General features: G+C 50.7%; 10 protein-coding genes across 10 annotated transcripts; 5 read left to right on the forward strand and 5 right to left on the reverse strand.

The window, feature by feature from the left end:
• Positions 1 to 18: 18 nt before the first annotated feature.
• On the reverse strand, positions 19 to 2,918 carry BDW70DRAFT_125759 (uncharacterized protein). The gene is made up of 8 exons (XM_073734948.1): positions 2,472 to 2,918; positions 2,384 to 2,412; positions 2,294 to 2,333; positions 1,935 to 2,232; positions 1,758 to 1,871; positions 1,388 to 1,713; positions 963 to 1,337; positions 19 to 910 (listed from the first exon to the last, which is right to left on the reverse strand). Exons 1-8 carry the CDS (start codon positions 2,712 to 2,714, stop codon positions 584 to 586), a joined length of 1,752 nt encoding a protein of 583 aa, XP_073601115.1. The 5' UTR covers positions 2,715 to 2,918; the 3' UTR covers positions 19 to 583.
• Positions 2,919 to 3,463: 545 nt separating this feature from the next.
• Positions 3,464 to 5,829, forward strand: BDW70DRAFT_2440 (uncharacterized protein). The gene is made up of 6 exons (XM_073743584.1): positions 3,464 to 3,721; positions 3,778 to 3,928; positions 3,993 to 4,080; positions 4,130 to 4,537; positions 4,612 to 4,702; positions 4,747 to 5,829. The coding sequence occupies exons 1-6, from the start codon at positions 3,651 to 3,653 to the stop codon at positions 5,735 to 5,737; spliced, it is 1,800 nt and encodes a 599-aa protein (XP_073601116.1). The 5' UTR covers positions 3,464 to 3,650; the 3' UTR covers positions 5,738 to 5,829.
• Positions 5,830 to 6,142: 313 nt separating this feature from the next.
• BDW70DRAFT_125764 (60S ribosomal protein uL1) lies at positions 6,143 to 7,218 on the forward strand. The gene is made up of 4 exons (XM_073734950.1): positions 6,143 to 6,233; positions 6,296 to 6,473; positions 6,570 to 6,763; positions 6,824 to 7,218. Exons 1-4 carry the CDS (start codon positions 6,215 to 6,217, stop codon positions 7,084 to 7,086), a joined length of 654 nt encoding a protein of 217 aa, XP_073601117.1. The 5' UTR covers positions 6,143 to 6,214; the 3' UTR covers positions 7,087 to 7,218.
• On the reverse strand, positions 7,218 to 8,596 carry BDW70DRAFT_125765 (uncharacterized protein). Its single transcript, XM_073734951.1, has one exon. The coding sequence runs from the start codon at positions 8,569 to 8,571 to the stop codon at positions 7,315 to 7,317; it is 1,257 nt and encodes a 418-aa protein (XP_073601118.1). The 5' UTR covers positions 8,572 to 8,596; the 3' UTR covers positions 7,218 to 7,314.
• Positions 8,597 to 8,752: 156 nt separating this feature from the next.
• Positions 8,753 to 10,460, forward strand: BDW70DRAFT_125766 (putative proline-rich, actin-associated protein Vrp1). The gene is made up of 2 exons (XM_073734952.1): positions 8,753 to 9,042; positions 9,101 to 10,460. Exons 1-2 carry the CDS (start codon positions 8,923 to 8,925, stop codon positions 10,358 to 10,360), a joined length of 1,380 nt encoding a protein of 459 aa, XP_073601119.1. The 5' UTR covers positions 8,753 to 8,922; the 3' UTR covers positions 10,361 to 10,460.
• Positions 10,461 to 10,598: 138 nt separating this feature from the next.
• BDW70DRAFT_125768 (U6 snRNA-associated Sm-like protein LSm8) lies at positions 10,599 to 11,713 on the forward strand. The gene is made up of 2 exons (XM_073734953.1): positions 10,599 to 10,926; positions 10,992 to 11,713. The coding sequence occupies exons 1-2, from the start codon at positions 10,902 to 10,904 to the stop codon at positions 11,261 to 11,263; spliced, it is 297 nt and encodes a 98-aa protein (XP_073601120.1). The 5' UTR covers positions 10,599 to 10,901; the 3' UTR covers positions 11,264 to 11,713.
• Positions 11,714 to 12,040: 327 nt separating this feature from the next.
• Positions 12,041 to 14,379, forward strand: BDW70DRAFT_125769 (uncharacterized protein). The gene has a single exon (XM_073734954.1). The coding sequence runs from the start codon at positions 12,641 to 12,643 to the stop codon at positions 13,847 to 13,849; it is 1,209 nt and encodes a 402-aa protein (XP_073601121.1). The 5' UTR covers positions 12,041 to 12,640; the 3' UTR covers positions 13,850 to 14,379.
• A 65-nt stretch (positions 14,380 to 14,444) lies between these two features.
• On the reverse strand, positions 14,445 to 16,481 carry BDW70DRAFT_125770 (protein ERV29). Its single transcript, XM_073734955.1, has 5 exons — positions 16,053 to 16,481; positions 15,820 to 15,932; positions 15,199 to 15,692; positions 15,073 to 15,137; positions 14,445 to 15,012 (listed from the first exon to the last, which is right to left on the reverse strand). The coding sequence occupies exons 1-5, from the start codon at positions 16,217 to 16,219 to the stop codon at positions 14,940 to 14,942; spliced, it is 912 nt and encodes a 303-aa protein (XP_073601122.1). The 5' UTR covers positions 16,220 to 16,481; the 3' UTR covers positions 14,445 to 14,939.
• A 304-nt stretch (positions 16,482 to 16,785) lies between these two features.
• BDW70DRAFT_2488 (uncharacterized protein) lies at positions 16,786 to 17,352 on the reverse strand. Its single transcript, XM_073743593.1, has one exon. It carries the CDS (start codon positions 17,242 to 17,244, stop codon positions 16,885 to 16,887), a length of 360 nt encoding a protein of 119 aa, XP_073601123.1. The 5' UTR covers positions 17,245 to 17,352; the 3' UTR covers positions 16,786 to 16,884.
• On the reverse strand, positions 16,786 to 19,336 carry BDW70DRAFT_125771 (uncharacterized protein). Its single transcript, XM_073734956.1, has 2 exons — positions 18,721 to 19,336; positions 16,786 to 18,661 (listed from the first exon to the last, which is right to left on the reverse strand). The coding sequence occupies exon 2, from the start codon at positions 18,653 to 18,655 to the stop codon at positions 17,462 to 17,464; it is 1,194 nt and encodes a 397-aa protein (XP_073601124.1). The 5' UTR covers positions 18,656 to 18,661; positions 18,721 to 19,336; the 3' UTR covers positions 16,786 to 17,461.
• Between the last annotated feature and the right edge of the window lie 543 nt (positions 19,337 to 19,879).

The raw sequence follows: 19,879 nt of genomic DNA on the forward strand, positions 1-19,879 counted from the left end.
TGTAGGTTTCTATTATTTAGACATCCTCCATAACCCCGTACTCTGGCCTCTTTATCTGCTTCCTCCCAATGTCTCTGCCTATCTGGAAGAGGACACGGTGTTTCCCGCTTTGGGGCGGCCAGTGGTTCCCATCCTGGGTCCTCGAATCTGGGACTCATCATTCCATGCTCCAGCAAAGGCCCAGATGCGTCTTTTCTGATAGGTTCCCGTTACATCTCGTTGATTCCCCATCCCAGCGGATCACCTTCAGTGGCTCTCAGTCTCGTGGCTCTCCGAGTCCCTCAAAAGTCTTCAGCTCGTGGCTTCGTCCTCACATAATCAACGCTAATTGCGTCAACGGTCGGTCCACACCTTCATCCAAGTAAATCACAACCTCGGGAAGAACTAGGACAACATTCAAGACATATTCCATTCTTTGCCTGATATCCGCATCCTCCATGAAGATACATATCTGATTAGTGATTATACATGGTCGCTAGTATCGTTGCTTTGAGTCTCATCAAAGTGGATGTATCTGGCCTTTCGCCAGCAACCCAAACTACCATAAAAAAAATTATGACAGCGAGAACGGTTCCAGGCCTACTCATGTTTCCTCCCTTTCAAGTAGTTTGCTTTTGGACTTTCGAAAGAATGTCCGGAACATTGATCGATATATTGGCTTTCCTTCCACGGTGTCGCTAATCCAGCCAAACAGAACGAGCAGAACAATTGACAAGACCATGATCACTGCGAAGGCCACCCAGTACTGGACTTGGGTGTACACTCCTTTGACCCCGGCGAGCTCTGTCGAGAAGTATCCGGTCATCAGACTGACCGGAAGGAACAAGATGGTAACCTTGGCTAGCAGAATTGTTATCCTCGTCAATTTTTCGACGGCTTGCGAGTCTTTGAGAGCAATCAAATTGAAGTTCTATTCTCAGTTATAAGCAGTGCCTCGTCGCCGAGGGACGGTGGTAACGTACGAGGAATGTGAGTGATTCTTTCTCTGTCAGGCAACTCTCAATCTCCGACAGGCAGTAAAGCTTGATACGGTCTAGCAATCGCTCAAATCTAGCGACAGCGGGTGGGCTCAAGCGGACACCCACAGATGTTTCTGGAGTCGAGGCACTGAAACTTTCGGTCATCTGCCTGTAAATCTCAGGGTCGAAGGTGTGTCCAAACGGCGTCCTTTGGTGGTTTTCGCGTGCTTCGTCCTGGAGCAACCGCTGTCTTTGGAGGAGACGGGTCATAATAAGCTCATAGCTTTGATACAACCGCTTGAGAACAGCGAGCTGCCGTCCCAGCCAGTGCAATTCGTCTATCAAGTCGACCTCTGGTTTGTTTAGCATGTGGCGCCTCTGTCAATAGGTCAGCATTCATTGGATTTGTGTGAAGGAGTTGTCAGTACCAGACGGTCGAGGTCCACACTGTACCCGTGCTCACGCTTTGCGACTAGTGAGTAGCTCGAGACCCAGTCGTCAAAGATATAATAAAAGAGGAGACTTGGACCGTCCTCCTGTTTAATGCTGGCAGTGCTCGTGTCAGGATCATGTAAGGGCCGGACTCTGATTGTGACCAAAGAGTCGTTTTCAGAAGTCGCCGAGTGCTGCCTGGATACGCCGCGGAAGATCAGTTGTATATTCCTGCGGCTGGCTGCAGTCAAGGCATCCAGCTCCCGTTCGGATAGTGCGGTGAGATCAGGATACGGATTCTCTTGGATTGACAGGACAGTACCTGAAAAAATTAGCCTTGACACATCAGAAATTGGCTCGACGTACCATCCTCGAATAATATAAGCCATGACCACAATCGCCTTCCATCTGGCAGTCCTTGTCCGTTGGCCATCCTCAACTTCGGAACAACGTAAAGCGAATTGTATCCGATGCAGGTATCTGCCGGCCCTTGTCAGTCAACCTCGCAAGAAAAGAAGACAGGAAGAGAGTGGCCTCGCGCACATTTAGGCCCATAGTCCGTAGAGCAAAAGTGCCAAATCTGATCCACTACATGGCCGAACGTCAGTCCCCTCAATGAGGCTGCAGCATGAACCTCTTCCGAGCTCGGCAGATCTTTCAGGGCATGGCCGTCTTCGAGGTCTTCGTCCACGTTCACTTGAACTGGCTTAGAACTGTTCTTGGACTGGAAGCTCTTCCTGGGAGGTTGAGGTGGAGCGGCTGATTTTGATGGCCTGGTTACAGGTTCAGTGCACATAAGACCTTGCAGCCGCTCAGAGACGCCGTAGTGATTTGTGATAGCCTGGTCCATAGACATCAGTTTCGCAGCGACTAAAGTGGGTGGCGCAGAGCCCTAGTCAGACCTTGATCAAGTTTTTTTGTTTTTCAGGCGCCCATATATTTCTAGGTAGCAAAATCAACAGGTTGTTATTGGGATGCCTGTTGCGACTTACATCCATCGTGTCCCGAAACAGCGCGGCTTCTATATGATGGTCAGCTCCTGGGCAAGTAAAACCTGGATTTTCTGTGGTGGCCACAAACATCATAGGTAAGCAGGGCTGTGACGTCCTGCTGCTCCAGGTTCACAGCACACCAGGCATCCTCATTGCCGAAGTCTAGGACAAAGTTCTGGGTCTGAACATCGCGCAACAATGCCAAATGCTCTCGAAAATAAGCTGGGTCATCGATATCGTGAAATCTCTCCTTGATTTTTGGGTGACGTGAGAAGCTGGAATAATATTCCTGCGCTGTCATCAAACTGCGTACTGGCGATGCTTCAGACATGGCGATGCATTGGGGTCCTGTGCCTCCTAAGTGCCTAGGCCTCTGCGGCTGTCTAGTCGATCAGACTTGCTTGTTGATTCAACCCTGGAATCGATGGCTGAAGCAAGCATCCAACATTGAATAATTTCGATATTGGCGGAATAAGTAAGACCCCAGAGCGGGGACTCCGTTGGAGAGTCAAACAGAAGATCAGGCGTCGTGAGGAATGACCGGGTCAGTTGAGCGCTTACGCGCTGAGCTGAGGCTAGCTACCGTACACTAAATCAGGCATCTTTAGCCGCCAGTCTATGCTTGTTCCTGGTCTTCTCACACGACCCTGCTTTTTTTGCACGGCAGCCACAGTATGGCAAACATACGAGCGGCTGTTGATAATGTACTACTATAAGGGGGTTTGTGGTTCCGCTGGCTCTTATGTCACTTCTGAGCGTCGGGAACTATATATTATCAATACTCTAAGCACAGATAATCAAAGCCACACCTACATCCTCTTGATCCGTTCATAAATTGAGAGTTTGACCGTCCAAGGAACTCCTGAGACTTACTCGAGATCCCCTGCCACAAAATGTGATAGAAGGAGGAAGCACCGACCGTAGTGAGTTATGCGCTTGTCACGTGTTGCAATCGAGTTAACGAAAACACGCGATGACGCAGGGACCCCGGATGCATTGGAGAACAACCTCGATGGTCGACCTTCAACTTCTCACCAAGCATCATCAATACCTGGAAGAATTGAGAGTAGGCTAAACGATGGCTGCTCCGAGCGGTGTCAGAAAGACTCCTGTTCGCTCGGCTACTGCTTGTACCGAGTGTCAACGGCGAAAGCAGAAGGCAAGCGAGCATTATTAACCAAGTCGCTCAAACTATGGCGGACTAGCCTGACATCGGACGAACCAGTGCAATCGAGCATGGCCTTGCAATCATTGTCAAGCAAGAAAGATGGCCCATGTGTGCAGATTCGCTCATAAGAAGACCGCCAGGGCAGCCAATTCAGAGTCCAGCAATACAAGGTACGCAAATTGATGATCATTGAGTTGTCAAATGTGCTCCGAGCTAATGTGTGTAGAGCAGCTGATATTATTCAAGGGCCTACATCATATTTAGGGCAAAGACCACATCTTGGTTCGGGGACTGTACATACCCATCATGATGACCTGCGAACGCTCGGATATTTGACGGGCGTTCAGAATGGTCTGGGTAACGAGTCCTTGACTGAGGTATGTTCAGAATTCTGCGCATAACTCGTGTCAACAAGCTGATAATAATCGCACTTACCAAAAGCCGGTCCTAATCTCGTTAGAGTCTTCAGCCAGCATAACTACTGAGATGGAGAACGCTTTGCGCGCTATTCCCCCAAAACCCTACACAGGTACGAGGTTTGTTGCGGACCAAAGGCCCATCCAGTCTTACACTTCTAGATATACTCGTCCATCATTACCTAAACCACACCAACTACCAGTACTACGCTCTCTACCCCCCTGCTTTTATGCAAGATTATGCGGATTGGTGGTCGGTCAAAGCGAGCGGCTTGCCACTCAACCCGGTTTTTACCTGCTTAGTTCTCCGTGTCTGCGCATGTGCTGTACCGTACCTTGACGACTCTCTGCGTCAAAGGCTCGAATCAGAGCTGGGAACGGGCGTTGAGCAACTGTCTATGCATTATCACAATGCGGCAAAGCAGTTAAGCAATACTATAGGGCCTGGTAAAGGTGGCTTGATGCGAGTGCAACAATTGTTCCTCACAGCGCAGTGGTTCAAAACAGAAGCATTGTTCGTGGAATCGTGGCATGCCTTGAGTACTGCTATTCACGAGGCGCAGGAGCTAGGTACCGCGTGCAGTTTTCCCATTTTCTTACCATGTGCAAATGGCAGGACTTACTGACATGTATACTGTGTCAAGGTATGCATAGAAGCTCTTCAAATATGGGATTATCCGAATTCGACCGAGAAATGAGAAGGAGACTCTGGTGCATACTGTATGCATGGGATTGGTACGTTCTCCTCACCCCCGGTTGAACCACCCTAACCTGCCAAGGCAAATGTCTCTATTACTATCCCGTCCATTTATAATTAATAGCAACTGTTGCGTGTTTGAATGGCCAGATTTGTGGTTGGAGACAGAAGACTCCGGACCAGGAACCTCATCACCAATCACCCATATGGTTCTTCAGTGTCAGCTTGGCCTATCAATATCTAAACTACCAGAGGCCATGAGCGGTGTCCTGTCTTTAACCCAAGCAATGGCTGTCCAAGAAGAAGCGAAAAAATGGTTCGAGTCTTTCCCGGCCGCTTATTCTCTCTCGAGTCCTGATACTCGATGGGACGAAGCTCATCATTTCGTCAGACCGCAGCGCTTTCAACTACATGTCATAGGGTTTATGGTAATGCTCATGCCACTCAAACAAACCCTAACGAAGCATATCAGCACTGAGAGTCCTAGCATAGAAAAGAGCTTACAAGTAACCGCGGTCGAGATTGCATTGAAGCTGCTCAAATCTTGTGACGACCTACTCAAGCATATACTGCCACTGAATGCGAAATTCCATTTCGCACCGTTTCTTATGTTTGATACGGCGGCCTTATTATGTTCTGCGGTAATGCATGACAGGGACGGAACCCTTCCGCAGCGCAGCAGGATACTTGAAGTGATTCCAGAAACTCTGGTCCATCTGGAAAAACTGTCAGAGCGCGCCAAAACCGGGATGATCTGCTACACAGCTCTAAACAAGCTCGTCGCTTGTCTTCCACTGGGATCCATAGGAACAGCGTCCGCAAACTCCACAGTTCCTCAGAGCTCGCTCGACGTATTTCAGACTTTGTCAGACATGCCGAGTTCACAGCCTTTGGAATATGCTACATCCACGATGTCGACAGAGGAAGCTTATAGCCAGGGTCTTGATCTCACGCCAATAGAATTCCTGTCTTCTGACCCGACGGACGCACATACTGCCCTAACAAACCTATACCAAGTAGATTTGGGCGAGCTGGGTGACATTTGGGACATGGTAAACCTCGAGATACCTTGAGATTTTGACCAATGTACCATATAGTTAGCTGTCGCTATATTTTTACTAGCTCTACAAGTGTTGATGCGAGGTCTCACAACCTGCGATTTGCTGGCGAGTGCCAATCAAGTTGATAGTTTACGTGGCGTGAAGACTTGGGTGGCTGCTGAAACAATGCATATCACAACACCCTCATATATATAGCAGACAATAAGCGTAGTAGACTAAATTCAAGGCATATTCCATTTCTCTATTCTCGGCTCATGTGTCAGCTGGAGACGGCAACAGTGGATGCAAATCAAGTGGATTAGTCATCAAGGTTTGATTAGGGCAGCACTATCCCCAACGCGGCTAGCGTATTTTGCACCCACAAGCGGAGACCGGATTTTCAGAGCCACCATCGAACCCGTCATTCTCGACTCTTTTCTTCAGTAACATTCAGCGCAGAGCCACACCAAAAAACTTTGAAAGAGGTTCTTTTGGAAGACTGTCAGCAAGATGTCTAAGATCACAGTCGGTATGTCGGCGTTTTTCGATTGCCCTGAGCCTGAGCACCATCGCTAACAGTGCTTTCTACAGCCGGAGTGCGCCAGAATGTCGAGCAGCTGCTCAACTACTCTCAGAATGAGAAGAAGCGTAACTTCCTCGAGACCGTCGAGCTCCAGATCGGTCTGAAGAACTACGACCCCCAGCGTGACAAGCGTTTCTCTGGTACCATCAAGCTCCCTACCGTGCCTCGCCCTGGCATGACCATCTGGTACGTCGACTCTGCAATAGAAATCGGGGAGAAGGAACGAGAACGGATTAGAATAAGGGAAATAATTCGGACTGAGGCTGACGAGATTAATTGCAGTGTTCTTGGTGACCAGCACGATCTTGACCGTGCCAAGCACCACGGCATCGATGCCATGTCCGCCGATGACCTCAAGAAGCTGAACAAGAACAAGAAGCTCATCAAGAAGCTTGCTCGCAAGTACGATGCTTTCCTTGCTTCCGACGGTCTCATCAAGCAGATCCCCCGTCTTTTGGGTCCCGGTCTTTCCAAGGGTTCGTCAACACTTTTTCCTTTCTCATCCCAAGTGAATAGTATCCACTGATAATCCACAGCTGGTAAATTCCCTACCCCCGTCTCCCACAACGAGGACATGGCCAACAAGGTCAACGACGTCAAGTCCACTATCAAGTTCCAGCTCAAGAAGGTTCTCTGCCTTGGTGTTGCCGTTGGCAACGTCGGCATGACTCAGGAGGAGCTTGTCGCCAACATCATGCTGGCCATCAACTACCTCGTCTCTCTGCTCAAGAAGGGCTGGCAGAACGTTGGGTCCCTTGTCATCAAGGCGACCATGTCTCCTCCCCGCCGTGTCTACTAAGGGACTTATCATCGTCTTTTCTTCTTAACTGGAGTAAAAGAGATAAATAAAACATCTTAAATATCTAGGCCTCCGGTGTGGGATTATGGTATGCTTTAGGTAGCTGAATATAATGCACCGGTTGTTCTATCATTTGGTTCATGTGGTTTTTGTAGAACTGAAGACGCTTAATATACAGTGGTTTGCTAAATTAGAAGGAAAGGTAGGTATTGTTACATAGGGCGCACTTTATTGCATACCCTGCATCAAATCCGTCTTATCCAAAATCATCCCCCTCATCCCAATGAACTCCCGTAGACTCTCCCACTCCTCTCCTTCTTCCTCCCCACGCATGTAGACGTCCTTGAAACCCCAAGCAAGCGCAACCCTATCCAGAGCCGCCCGTTCTTCTTCCCGCAACCAACGTTCTCGCAACGGGACTCCCGGAATCCACACGACCCGTTCCATATGGTCATTTGCGGTTAAAATAGCCATTAGTCCAACGGATGACGTGCCGCCAACGTAGGCAAGGGTAGCGGCGAAAGCGATTGCGGTGGCCGTGCTCGGCTCCATTGTATTTTGAAAACTGGCAGCCCAAGACGCAGCGACGTAGCAACCAAGTGGCGTCATTGCAAGAGCACCAAGTGGTGCTGCAGCCTTCCTGAAGAATTTGGCTCGCTGGAACGCGGATGTACAGAAGGTGTTATCAATTATTGCGAGGACGAGAGCCAGGTTCCGCTGTTCAATTGCGATGTCCAGAGCCATGTTGGCCAGGTCGGCCGGGATGGCACTGTTGATGCTTTTCGGGCTGGGACGGAGGTATTTAATCGGCGAGCTCCCCTCTTCAGGTATGGGCTTGTTGGCGTAGAGGTGGAAGATCATGGGGAAGTGCTCGGGGCGCTTGAGTAACGAGTGAATTTTCACATAGAAGGAAAGCGCTTCTGGTGAGATGAATATTTTCTCGTCTGTTAAAAACGTGTGGACAATGCGGCAGAGGGCATCCGCTGAAGGTTGGGTTATCTGAGCATCTTTTGTTGCTTTAAATGTCTTTTTCATGTTCCGCTCTTCGAGGTTGAGCAGTGATGAGATTTCACTGTCCTTTTCGGCAGCTGATCGATCAGGCTTTACAATGGCTTCCGCGAGGACGAGGCATTTCTGAAGTAGTTGGACAACTGCGTCGTTGGCAGGCACGGTTTGCGAATTTCGAAGCTCTGCAGAGCCCTGCTCGATCTCACGCAGTGAGGCTTTGAAGTCAGACGAAACTGCTGGATTCGACTCAGTTGATTTGTACCTCTGCAGAGGCAGGAGTGTTGTTGAGAGAGTCCTCAGGGTTTTCTTCGACAGACAATGTCCAATCTGAGGCCTGCGGCTGGCCTTGGTTGCCGACGCATACGACCGGGTTTGTGAACGATATCGGACGGCTGGTAACACGGAAATTTGACACAATTGGCAGATAAGCGCATCAGGCTTTGGTGCCCGCTGGCCGGTCAGTGTAAGGCCCTTCATTGCAGAAGCGAAGCCTTGAGTCCTGGAATCGCAAACCAGTGAGCAAGTGGAGAAGCAACTCGGCGCAACAGCCGCCCTGAACGCGCGACAAGGCGGAACATTACTGCCGCCTACTGGCACCGCCACCCACTCTAGGCCTCCGTCGTCATCTCCTTAACCTCCTCAACTATCTGTTGTCTTTCTTATTTTCCGTATTTTAGTTGGCAAGCCCGGTCTGCATTAGGCCTTGTATCTGCTTGCTGAGGATCTGCGTGCTCATGCTTAGCTTTTCCTCGATATCCGTTGGCTTGTGACGCCCTTACTCTTAAACACCACAGCAACCACGTCCCTATCTCTACTGATCCCTCAAAGATGCCCCCACCACCACCACCACCTCCTCCTCCGCCGCCCCCTCCTGGTGGTGGTGCTCCTCCGCCTCCTCCCCCAGCAGGGAACTTACCTATGAGGCCTCCAGGCGGCGGGAAAGACAGGGTAAATTCTCTAAGGACTCCTACCGCCCGTTCCGGTTCAGCTGCTGATTCTATACTAGGGCGCCTTACTCTCAGATATCTCAAAAGGCACAAAGTTGAGAAAGACCGTTACCAATGATAGGTCGGCACCGCAAATAGGTGGTGGAGGTGTCAAGTCGTCTGGCCCTTCTCTCGGAGCCGCGCCTCCTGTACCTGGAATGAAGAAGCCTCCCAGCGGACTTGCTCCCCCAGTCCCGGGGCAAGGCGCGAATCGGGCACGAAGCAGCAGTGATGTAGGAGCTGGGAGCGAAGATAGTACGGCAGCTCCAGCTGCACCTCAACTGGCTGGACTATTTGCGGGAGGAATGCCGAAGCTCCGCAGTCGAGGAGGTGTTGATACTGGGGCCAACCGTGAATCATCCCCATACCTATCAGATTCAGAGACGTCGCGAGCGCCCAGACCCCCCGTTGCATCGGCCCCGAGAGTCCCTGGAGTGCCTCCTCCTCCCCCACCCTCTACGGAGGCACCGCCAGCTCCACCCGTCAATCCTTTGGTTGCGAATCTCAAGAGACCCCCTCCGCGGCCGGGCTCGAGGCCAGCTTCAACAGTATCCAATACTTCGGCCAAATCAGCGCCCGAAGCTCCGCCACCACGCGCGCCCCCGCCCTTACCAGGTTCATCAAAACCACCGGTCGCATTGCGAAAGCCCTCAACTCCTGCTCCGCCACCACCTCCGCCTCCCTCCGCTAGTCCAGCTGCACCACCTCCACCACCCCCTGTAGCGGCCGCACCTCGACCGCCTCCGCCGCCTCCTACGCGTTCCACACCACCACCACCTCCCCCTCCGTCTGCTACAGCTCCACCACCACTCCCCAATGGAGCGCCTCCGGCATCTCTAGCAGTTCAGGCTGCGCGGAATGCTCTTGGACACAGTAGCCAGACCCCGTCAATACCTCCCCCTCCGCCTCCCCCTCCGGCTGCCTCAGCGCCTTCTGCTCCTCCCCCACCTCCTCCATCTGCTCCTCCGTCTCTACCTCCGTCCGCCCCTCCAAGCGAACCACCATCGCGACCACATTCCCACGAAACTCAGTCCAGCCATATACCAGACCGCTCCAGTCTGGCCCCTAGTGCTTATACTCTATCCAATGGCGGTTCATCACCGGGCTCAAGTGCCACCAGCTTAGGGGCACACGGGATTGTCCGCATTGAAGATTCCAGATTCAGATTCCAGAATGAGGGTCTATTTCCAAAGCCACGACCGTTCGTTGGTGGTACCAAGCGGTACCGCGCCGGTAGGGGAAGCAGTGTGCCGTTGGATCTCAGCGCGTTAAGCGGCTGAAAGGACTATTAGCAATTGATACTGTACCCACAAATTTCATAGTTTTAGTCCTGGGCATGGCCTACCACTTGAATCAAGTGCTCAAATATGTGAATCATTTAACATCGAGCATACAGCTGGGTGATGAACCAGTAGTTCATATTGGGCAAGCCAATATGACCGTAAATCACGTGATTCTTGTAGCTTTTAGATTCGAGCCGCGGAGAGCTTGAAGCATTAACACAGCCTGGATTTCCTTATCACTCACCAAACGACCTACAGGTATTTCGCATTTTACGGTCTGATCGACCAAGCCATATTGCACTCTTTCACGAACACGAATTTTGCGAACCGCCGCCTTATACAGAGACGCGCCGCAAGTGATTGCGGACAGTTGACGAGCGAGCGAGCTGACTTTGGAGCTATTCTATACCAACTTCAGTGCCTATTCCGACATTTGCGTCTTATAAATTACACCTTCAGGCCAACTTCATAATTTTACCGCACCGGTTGCCCTATTCCGTTGCCTTAGTCCGCTTTATCTTACTTACGGCTCACTACCATGTCGATTAACGCGTACATCAACAGTGAGTCTGGTTACGGGCATTGTTCTCTCTCAGAAGGACGCTAATCAAGCTCGTATCCGACTTAGAAAGAGTCCTGATCCTCACCGTTGACGGGCGAACACTCCTCGGCACCCTTCTTTCGACCGACCAACTCACAAATCTCGTTCTTCTAGATACAATAGAGCGCATTATCCGAACACCCGACGACCCCGAACCAAGCTCACAGATCGAACATGGCCTGTATCTGATTAGAGGCGATAACGTGGTTGTATGCGGTGAAGTGGATGAAGCAATTGACCAAGATATCGACTGGACCAAAGTAAAAGGAGAGGTAGTGCGAGGGACGAAAAATGCATGATTACGGAATTGGTCGACTAGCGATACGGATTTACTTTCCGAAAAAAAAGGTATCCGTCCATCTTGTGCGGCCTATTGGAGCGGCGGCGTGCGATCTATTGGCGTATAATTGGCGTATATGTTGAGCAAACGGCTTCTTCGTCTTCTTCCTCGTTTCTCGGGATGGCACGCTGGCTTGTGCTTGGTCTCGCGAGGCTGGAAATGCACGGATGATGATTTCTCGTGTTGCCTGGGCCTGCGCCCTGTTGTGTGGGACGCCACCATTCATATTATGATTGCGTCTGCGGCTACAGTGTATAGTGTGCGCGTGAAGATCTCGCACTTGCGGTAATTGGGAAGGGGGAAACATTGTGGTATCTTCACACAATTCGGACCAGACTGAGGCTTATCAGAGTATAGATTGCCTGACGCGGTAAAGACATTCTATCTACTCAGACGTGAGGATAATGAGAGAGAACCTGTATAATGAGCTTAACTACGGGCAATGAAAGCATGAATTCATTTCTCGAATTGGCTGTCTTATTCGGGGCTACATAGTCCGTCGTAATTTCCTGTTCTAATATGGCCTACGCAACCACCGTGAGCGAGAGGGGCCGCTTGTCGGAGTAACACGGACTAACTGGCGCAGGATTAAGGCCGATAACCAGCGTTTCATCCCAGCCAAGGCTTGTCCCATTGCACGATGAGTTGGCGCTGCACCCTGGGCCAGGGCAGTCAATCCATAAAAGACCCCAGTCCGTCCTCTTACCCAACCTTGCCAAGTTGAAATCCAGATCTAAAAACAGTCTGCTTTAGAGTGCAGACTACCAACTGATCAGCACAGTGACGGCTCTGGCTAAGGGGCGGCCCCGCTGCGTTAGTGAGCGGCTCCTGCGACACTGTACCGTAGATTCCCCTGACTTTAGGCTTCAACGCTTCCAACAACCTCCTTCCTCTTCTCTCCAACCACCACCTCTCTCCAAACGACGCTCGTTTGCGTCTTCCTGTCTTTTTGCCTTACCGCTTTGCAGCTCGTCCGCTCCTTCCAGTTCCTTCGTCTTCTATTTGCAGTTTACTTTCATTCATCTCAGTCTTCGTCGCTTGCCTCCTTAAATCCACGCCGCTGCAAGGTCGCTGGTCGATCTTCGATAATTGCTCTGTCTACCGCTTCTTAATTCTATTATTCGCCCTTCATATACCTTCTGCGACCTGAATTTCCTGCGACGTCCAGCCTCTTATACCGATGCCCTTCATGTGGTCCTCGATCGCCTTGACTACGGATCTCTGCTCTCACATCGCGGCACGCCAGTGTCAATCTTGCTTTGCGTTATCGGACTACTAGATTATTACGGTCACCGGCTTGATCTACCCTGTTTAGGCTCTGAGCTAGTCGCACAGCATGTGGCTCTTCCGGGGTGCACAGTCCGCCGTGTTTTACTACGCCACTTGCACTCCGTGTGCCGATTCCATGGCAAAGAGAAAGCGCAAGAAGGAAGCAGTCCGTGCTCGTTCGCAGCGAGAAAAGCAGCAGAGCGATGCCATTGTTACCGATCAGCCTCGGCCTTTTCCCCAGCCAACTCCTTTTAGTACAAATCCGGGGTGGATGGAAGAGATCGCCTTGGGACCCCACGGCGCGAAGCGGAGAGGTGGCCATCGAACCAATATGACCCATCACCGGATAGAAAGCTGGGACACAAGCAAGTATTCTGTCGGCTCGGGTGAAGACTACGACCACATGGGTTCTCACGTACCTCCTCAGAAGATGAGCAAGCTCGGCTCTAAGCACCTCGGTGACCGCTGGAACCGCATGCTTCGCTATCAGCGTGAAGACGAGCCATTATGGGGAGAAGAGGTCGAGGTAAAGGGCTCTTCGGTTGGAATCTCCGGTCAGGGTAAGGTGGATGCAAAAGCTCCAAGCAAATACTGCATCACCCGTGTTCCCCCGGTCAATGATCTCCATCCGCCCATCGTCAGCGGACCTAAAAGTAGAGCCGAAACGAGATGGATGCTTCAACCTCCTCCCAGTGCGAGAGTCATGGCTGGAAAGGATCCATGCCGTACACTCGCTCCACCCGTGGATTACAGAACTAGGCGGATGGGCAGCGACAGATCAACCTCGCGGCGCAGCGGCCATACCCATACTCTACCTCCATTAACTACACAGTGCAGCCGTGAATCTTCTGGCTCCTCTCCCTCACCACCCACGCGTTCTCCTGAGACACCAAAACCGGCCACTCAAGATCTCCCCCGTTCACCATCACCCGCCTTCTATGCTTACGGCAAGGACGAATCACATTTCGTCATATCATCATCTATCTACTCGCCATCTGATTCTTGTTCGACTTTGTCCTCTGTGGACGATTCGGATCTTGAGTCGCCCAGGGACTCACTCCTCTCGCCCGCCACTCCTATATCGCGACCTCTTTCAAAGGATCCTACCAGCCACCCTGATGTTTCGCGTCCTGCGATTTCCAGGGCTTTGACTGCAGTACACAAGGACAATAAAAAGGATATTCATATGCTACAATTTGAGCTCCCTGACGCCAATGATCTTGGAGTAGGTCAAGTCGAACGAGTACGGCCTTTCCGCTGGAGTATGGACTTCTGAGTTGACTAATGGCGGAAAACCTGCCCCTCATACCTCTTAACATCCTGATGGTTCGTTGGCAGAACATTCTTGGGTTTATGCATTGAGCGGGTACTATCACGATTGGGCTCAGTATCCTGATAGCGAGCGTGCGATTTGTCTTCACAACCCCGTATGCATTCTCAGCGGGCTACGATTTCATTTGGAACAGATTACCCTATGGCAGGACCAGTATAACCCGTACGACAACACTCATTCGCTCTTCTACTTCTGTTTCAATTTGGTTCTGCTGAACTTTCCTCGCTTGCGCGGAGTAACCCGACGGTCTCTCATTCTTTTCATTTTTCTGTCGCGCTGCTTTCTGATCACTATTGACTCCCAATCCCTTGCACACTGCCTTTGTTTCAGTAATTTTTTTGGCTGCGAAAACCCGCTTTGCATGTCTGGCGCTTTGCTTCTGTTTATGTTTATTCGTTTCGCCCAAGTACCTTTTGGTTGTACCTAGCATTTTGATATCCTGACTGGAATAAAAGCTAATCCTATGTTTGTAACTCTGATCTGTTCTTTGGTAGGAAAAAGTGCCATTGTACGTAGCGTAGTGTGGTCAAAATATATAATTGGACCTGGGGCACTTGGTTCTTCGTATGCAGTAATCTAAAGATAATGCAAGACGCAAAATCGATTGAGTTCCCGCATGCATCATGTATAAAGCTGCGTGTGTAATCATCTCACTTTTACTTGCGCCATATCATAGCCTTCAGTTTCATACACGTAATACGATAAAGAGAAATAGAAGTACCAGTATGATAGAGGCTCATTCGTAATCAAACAGTCAAGCAGTCAATCAGGCATAGTTCTGCTTTTAAGGGAACAACTTTCCAAGTGGTAAAAAGAAGTGCTTTGTATAAAATTGATATGGTACGGCTTGCTGTTTTCAAATGGTAGTGCATAGTGCAAATGCGGAAGAGGAACCTGCACTGCAGATATTGGGAGGTAATCTGCGGTTTGATACTGAGGAAAGTGTTCTCGCCCAGCCTGCTTGCCGCGTCTTCCCTACCGTCTGCTGTGAATCTCTGTCTGCCCTGTTGAGGGAGTCTGGGTATCGATTTACTTAATAGACCTTCTTCTTCTCGTCCATGCTCAGTTGGCCAGGACCCATGTTCACTAAGAGGAGCAGTCCTCCGCTGTAGAAATTAGCAAGATTTTCAGCCGGGATATACTAGGTGACTGCGGGTGTAGCTTACACAATAGACAGGATCTGGAAGAAGTCGTACTTGGCAAAGTCCTTGTGAGGATGGTGAGGGTGCAGCTGATGCATTGTCAGTTTAATTCAGTAAGTCTATAGAAGCGGATGCCTGCGGGCAACATACCGTCCAGAAGTTGTTGACAAGAATATTGAACACGCTCAGCAGGAGGACGAGGAGGATGGCGCTGAACTTGGCCTTGAAGCCGACAATGACCATGACACAAGCGACGAAGCCGAAGAGGCTGACAACCACGCGCCAGAGACTCCACTGACCGGAGAAAATGAAGCCAATGAAGAGGAAAATGAGCAGTACACGACCAGCGAACTGGACGTACATCTTGCGATCCTTTTCATCCAATTGAGGAAGTCCGGCGGGAACGAATCTCTTGCGGACCCATGAGTCGGAAAGAACCATGAGCAGGCCACCAACGACACTCAGATTGCGGAGAAAGAAGTTGAGATCGAAAATAAGTCCGTAGCCGAGACCTTGGACAACAACGACGCCGAGAAGACCAGCGACAGCGAACTCCGCGTGTTTACGGCCAATCACGAGCAAGGAGCATATCGTCATGGTTATAACGTTAAGGATGAGGAAAGCGTGAGTGATACCCCAGGGGACTGCAAAAAGAGCGAGTCAGATTATGGCAATTCATCTGAGAGATAATATGCCGCATGGGAGAGCCATGCCGTGCATGGGCAGGGTCTGGGTTGAGTTGATAGACAAGTAGAGTGCCGTCAAGCTTACTTTTGCGGTAATCACGAAGGTAAACGAGCTGGTCGCTCCATTGCGTAAGAATGCGCAAGCTATCCTCGAGGAAAGTGACCACGATCAAGAAACGGCCAACAGCGGGCAAATACCTGGAGTAAATGACACGTTGTCAGCAGGGCTGTCAGAATTCCCGAGACGGCTCGTAGGTACGCCAGCAATTCGGCGAAATTGGAGACAAAACAAACAAACATGAACGAGCATTCACTTACGGCTTGATAGGGTCCGAGATAGTGTCCAGCCAATCCTCAATCTTGCTTGTATGTTCACGGATGGTATCCAAGGGGCTCGGGTCGTTGGTTGCAGCTGCGCTGCCGGGACCGCCGAACGGATTTTGGTGGCCGAGGTTATAGCCTGCAGTGCCACGGATTTGCGCCATGACTGTGGTATATATGTAGTTGGTGCGCGAGCAGAAGGCCGACGATGGAGGATAGTCGCGAAGGGACTCGGGAGGGGAGTGGGAGCCGCAGTACAGGGTCCAACTCGAAACAACAATATGATTGGCGATGCAATTGACCGAGGGAGAGCAACAAATCCCAACCGGTGTATGTAGCTAGAAAGGAGGAAGAAGAAGAGAAAAGGAGCGAGAAGAAAGAAAAGCGAAAAGTAAATGAAGGCTCAATAGAGGGTGGATGTTGAATAGTTGTCTCTTACTAGTTCTACTGCGACTCCGCCCGAAGCCCGTGACTTGTGACTTTCAGGCCACGATACCCGGAACGCGGCGCTAATCCTCTTTTAACGGTGGCTGCCATTCCCCAGTGACGCCATTCGTCGATCTTCAATTCTTCATCGATCCTTCATAATAACAAATCGAAATTTTATACCAGAACAGCAATAGGCACCAAATCTACAATTTTATCTTGCAGCTACAGATGCCAAAGTGGCCCCGGAAAGGTGGTTACAGCTGATTTGGGCCTTGAATTCCCTACGGATGGCTCCCTTCCAAATTATGAGACAGTAGTCAGACAAACCGCGGCAGACTGATTGAGCAAACCCCACAGAAGCAAGGTACGCCATGATCTTCATCCGATCTGTGATCCTGCCCTAGGAGCTTCGCAGGTCGTGCATATGAAACAGAATAAGACAAAAAAAAGACCAAGAATTAAGACAGAAATGCCATTCGTAATTCAAGATCATACACTCTCCAAGTCTTGATTCAGTGTCCGGACAAACAGTACAAAAATGTAGAATACACAAAATCAGAAAAAAAAAGGGCTCCCTGTTTTCTAAAATTGGCCGAAACCAGGAAGAACACTCCAATTTGGAACAAAAGTATGTGTGCAGTGAAGGGAGAAGAAAGGTTTCAAAACAGGGCGAGAGAATACATGAATCTAATACGAGGGTCTTTTTTTTTCCTTCGTGCGTTGGCTGGTGCTTTTCTTCTTTCTTCATGAGCCTTTGCATTGCTTGTCAACTTCAAGTCCTTTCTCTGACGAAGCTGCCGCTAAAAGCAGACCATAATGCCATATACGCGGTGACTATAATGATGCACCCCGACGCCGTAATCCAAAGTGATAAGTACAGTCCTTAGTGGAGAGGTTTCCGATTTGTAGGAGTCTCCTCGGCGGATGGACGATGTCTTCCGTCCCAAGATGGTAGTGATAAGGATATGGCGGCAAATTTAGGCAGCCCAGTCGGAGTCGAGAGGGTGCCCCTTCTTGTTGGATCGAAGAACGTCAGGGAGGTAGGTTGGCGTTATCTTGACTTTGGGCTGAACAGGAGCGCGGGCAGCAGGAGCTGGCTGGCTTTCAGAAGCGCTCGCTTCGCTTTCGTCGGTCTTTCCGCCCTTCTTCTTGGGTTTCTTGGTACCAACTGTGGTCCACGCATCCTCGCCGTTACCAGCACCGAGAATACGCATCTGCTCCTCCTCTGAAGGGAGCCCTTGGTTCCATTGCTGAGATGTAGCGGGCGATTGGGTGGAAGTCGAACTAGGCTCAAATGTGTCCAGCAGTTCAACCTTGGAAACTTGCGCAGGCTGAGGAGATTGGGAGGAACGATGAGTGCCGTTTGTGGACTTGGGCGCCCAGGCATTGGCAGCGGCGTTGGCAGCCACCGACTTAGTGGCTTCACGGCGCTCGGCCTCGCGGGCAGTGTGGAGCTGCTTCTCGAGTAGCTTGCGTCGCTCCTCCTCGGCGGCCTTAACTTCTTGCTTCCGGGCTTCGTTCTTCTGACGCTGCTGACGCTGCTTCTTGGTTTCCACTTCCTTGAACTTTTCGGTCTTAGCCTTCTTCTTCTGTGAGCTAGAGTCAATGTTGCCGGTCACCCGGAGGACGGAAGCGCCAGGAGTAGGGGCCTCGAGCATGTCAGAGACATAACCGGCGGCAGTGGCGTTTACCTGAGGGGAGCCAGAGGATGAAAGGTCATCGTCAGCATCAGCTCCGGTAGTCGACGAAGTCCTAGTGGAAACGCGGGAGGCAGAGCGCTCGCCATTGTTGGGCTCGAGCTTAGCGGCAGCCTTGCTCTTCTTTTTCTTTTGACTCTTGCTCTCACCGCTAGCAAATTGGGCGGATGAAGTGCCATTCTTCACAGCCGCAAACCGTTTGGCCAGCTCCTTCTTGTCAATCTCCTCATCCGGGATCTCTTCCTCCTCGGGTGCCTTGAATTCAAAGGTAGGCTTCTCGCTGACTGGAGCGGAAGAAGGTTCGGGGGACTTCTTCGCCTTTCGTTTTTGCTTTTTCGTAGGGGCCACGGGTTCTGTTTTTTCTAGAACGGCCTTTGCAGAGGTCTTCGGTTTGGTGTTTACTTCGCTGTAGTACCATCCTAGGCTACCTGCTACAACGAGCACAATGGCCCAACTGATGTATGGATTCATCATCGTTATCTACCAGCAAGACGACGTCAGTTCCATTTCTTGTTTCTTTAAATATTCCGAGAGCATACCAATGAAATGTATCTCAATAAAAAGGTCGTGTCAAGGTGTTCGGAAGCTGGTTTTGCTGCCGGAATAAAACACCGAACGGCGGCAGGGAGGAGGGAGGTGCGATACGCGAATGGAGTCGATAAGGTAGAAGCGGCAGAAGCGAACACTCGCGAGCTTGTGAATCACTCTCTAGGCATCGGGTTGCCGAAGGTTACGAGCACAAGATGGTTGGAGGGCAAAGGGGTGAAGGCGGTTAATCGCGTTGAAAGGCCAGATTGCCACACTGAGTTCCCACACAACGGCAGGACGCAGCGGCACCGCTTCTGAAGGGCTGAGCACACAGCAGGAAGCGTGTTCTCGAACAATTGTCCTCGGTTTCAGGAAATTGAACCGACTACCAGTACTCAGAATGGGTGCGACAGCAATCAGGTGCGATGATTCTAGGCAACACGTTGCGGCAAAAGAACCGGCGCGTCACCGCAGGTGCATCGGGAGAGCTAGCACAATCGGGGGTTGGGATCGACGGAATGCGGAGGAGGCGAAAAGAGAGGAGAACAGAGGGGAGAAATAAAGATGGAGGTCAGAGAGCGGCCTCGTCTTAATGTAGTTTCAGGAGAGAAAAAGGAGAGGGGGGAGACTCGAGAGGTCAAGTAGAAGAGGACACGGTGCGATCTGGGCAAAGACTCCAGCTCGGACAGCTCCAGACAGCAACTCCCGGCCCCTGGTGCTTCACTAATCAAACACCGGATGCCACTCCGTCCCCAATCGCCCCTGGGTTTGGCAGCTCCACATATTTTAAGGTGATTACATTCAATGATACTTTGAACTCAGGCATTTGGCTTCGCTTTGACTAGACCTTTGTAGTGAACTCAATAGAGTTGTTATTACTGCACTGCGCGACATCTTCCAGTGCATATCCTGCCGTAGGACAAAAAAAAGCTCCCCATTTACTGGTACTTCTAGCTGGCTATATGGAAAAGAGTCAAACCCCCCGGTGAACCCCTGTCTTCTCGAACGTGTTCAGATCACTAGTTGGAATGACAGGAATTGCGGGGAAGATCTCCCACAGCCATTGCTGTCCATCCTTTGTCATTCCCTAAATGATTAACTGGCATTTCTTCGGCTGATTATTTCGTACGTAAGGAAGGATACTCCCATACTTCCCATTGGCCTTTTCTT

This window comes from Aspergillus foveolatus, assembly GCF_047715535.1.
Source record: "Aspergillus foveolatus strain CBS 279.81 unplaced genomic scaffold BDW70scaffold_1, whole genome shotgun sequence".
NCBI lineage: Eukaryota > Fungi > Ascomycota > Eurotiomycetes > Eurotiales > Aspergillaceae > Aspergillus > Aspergillus foveolatus.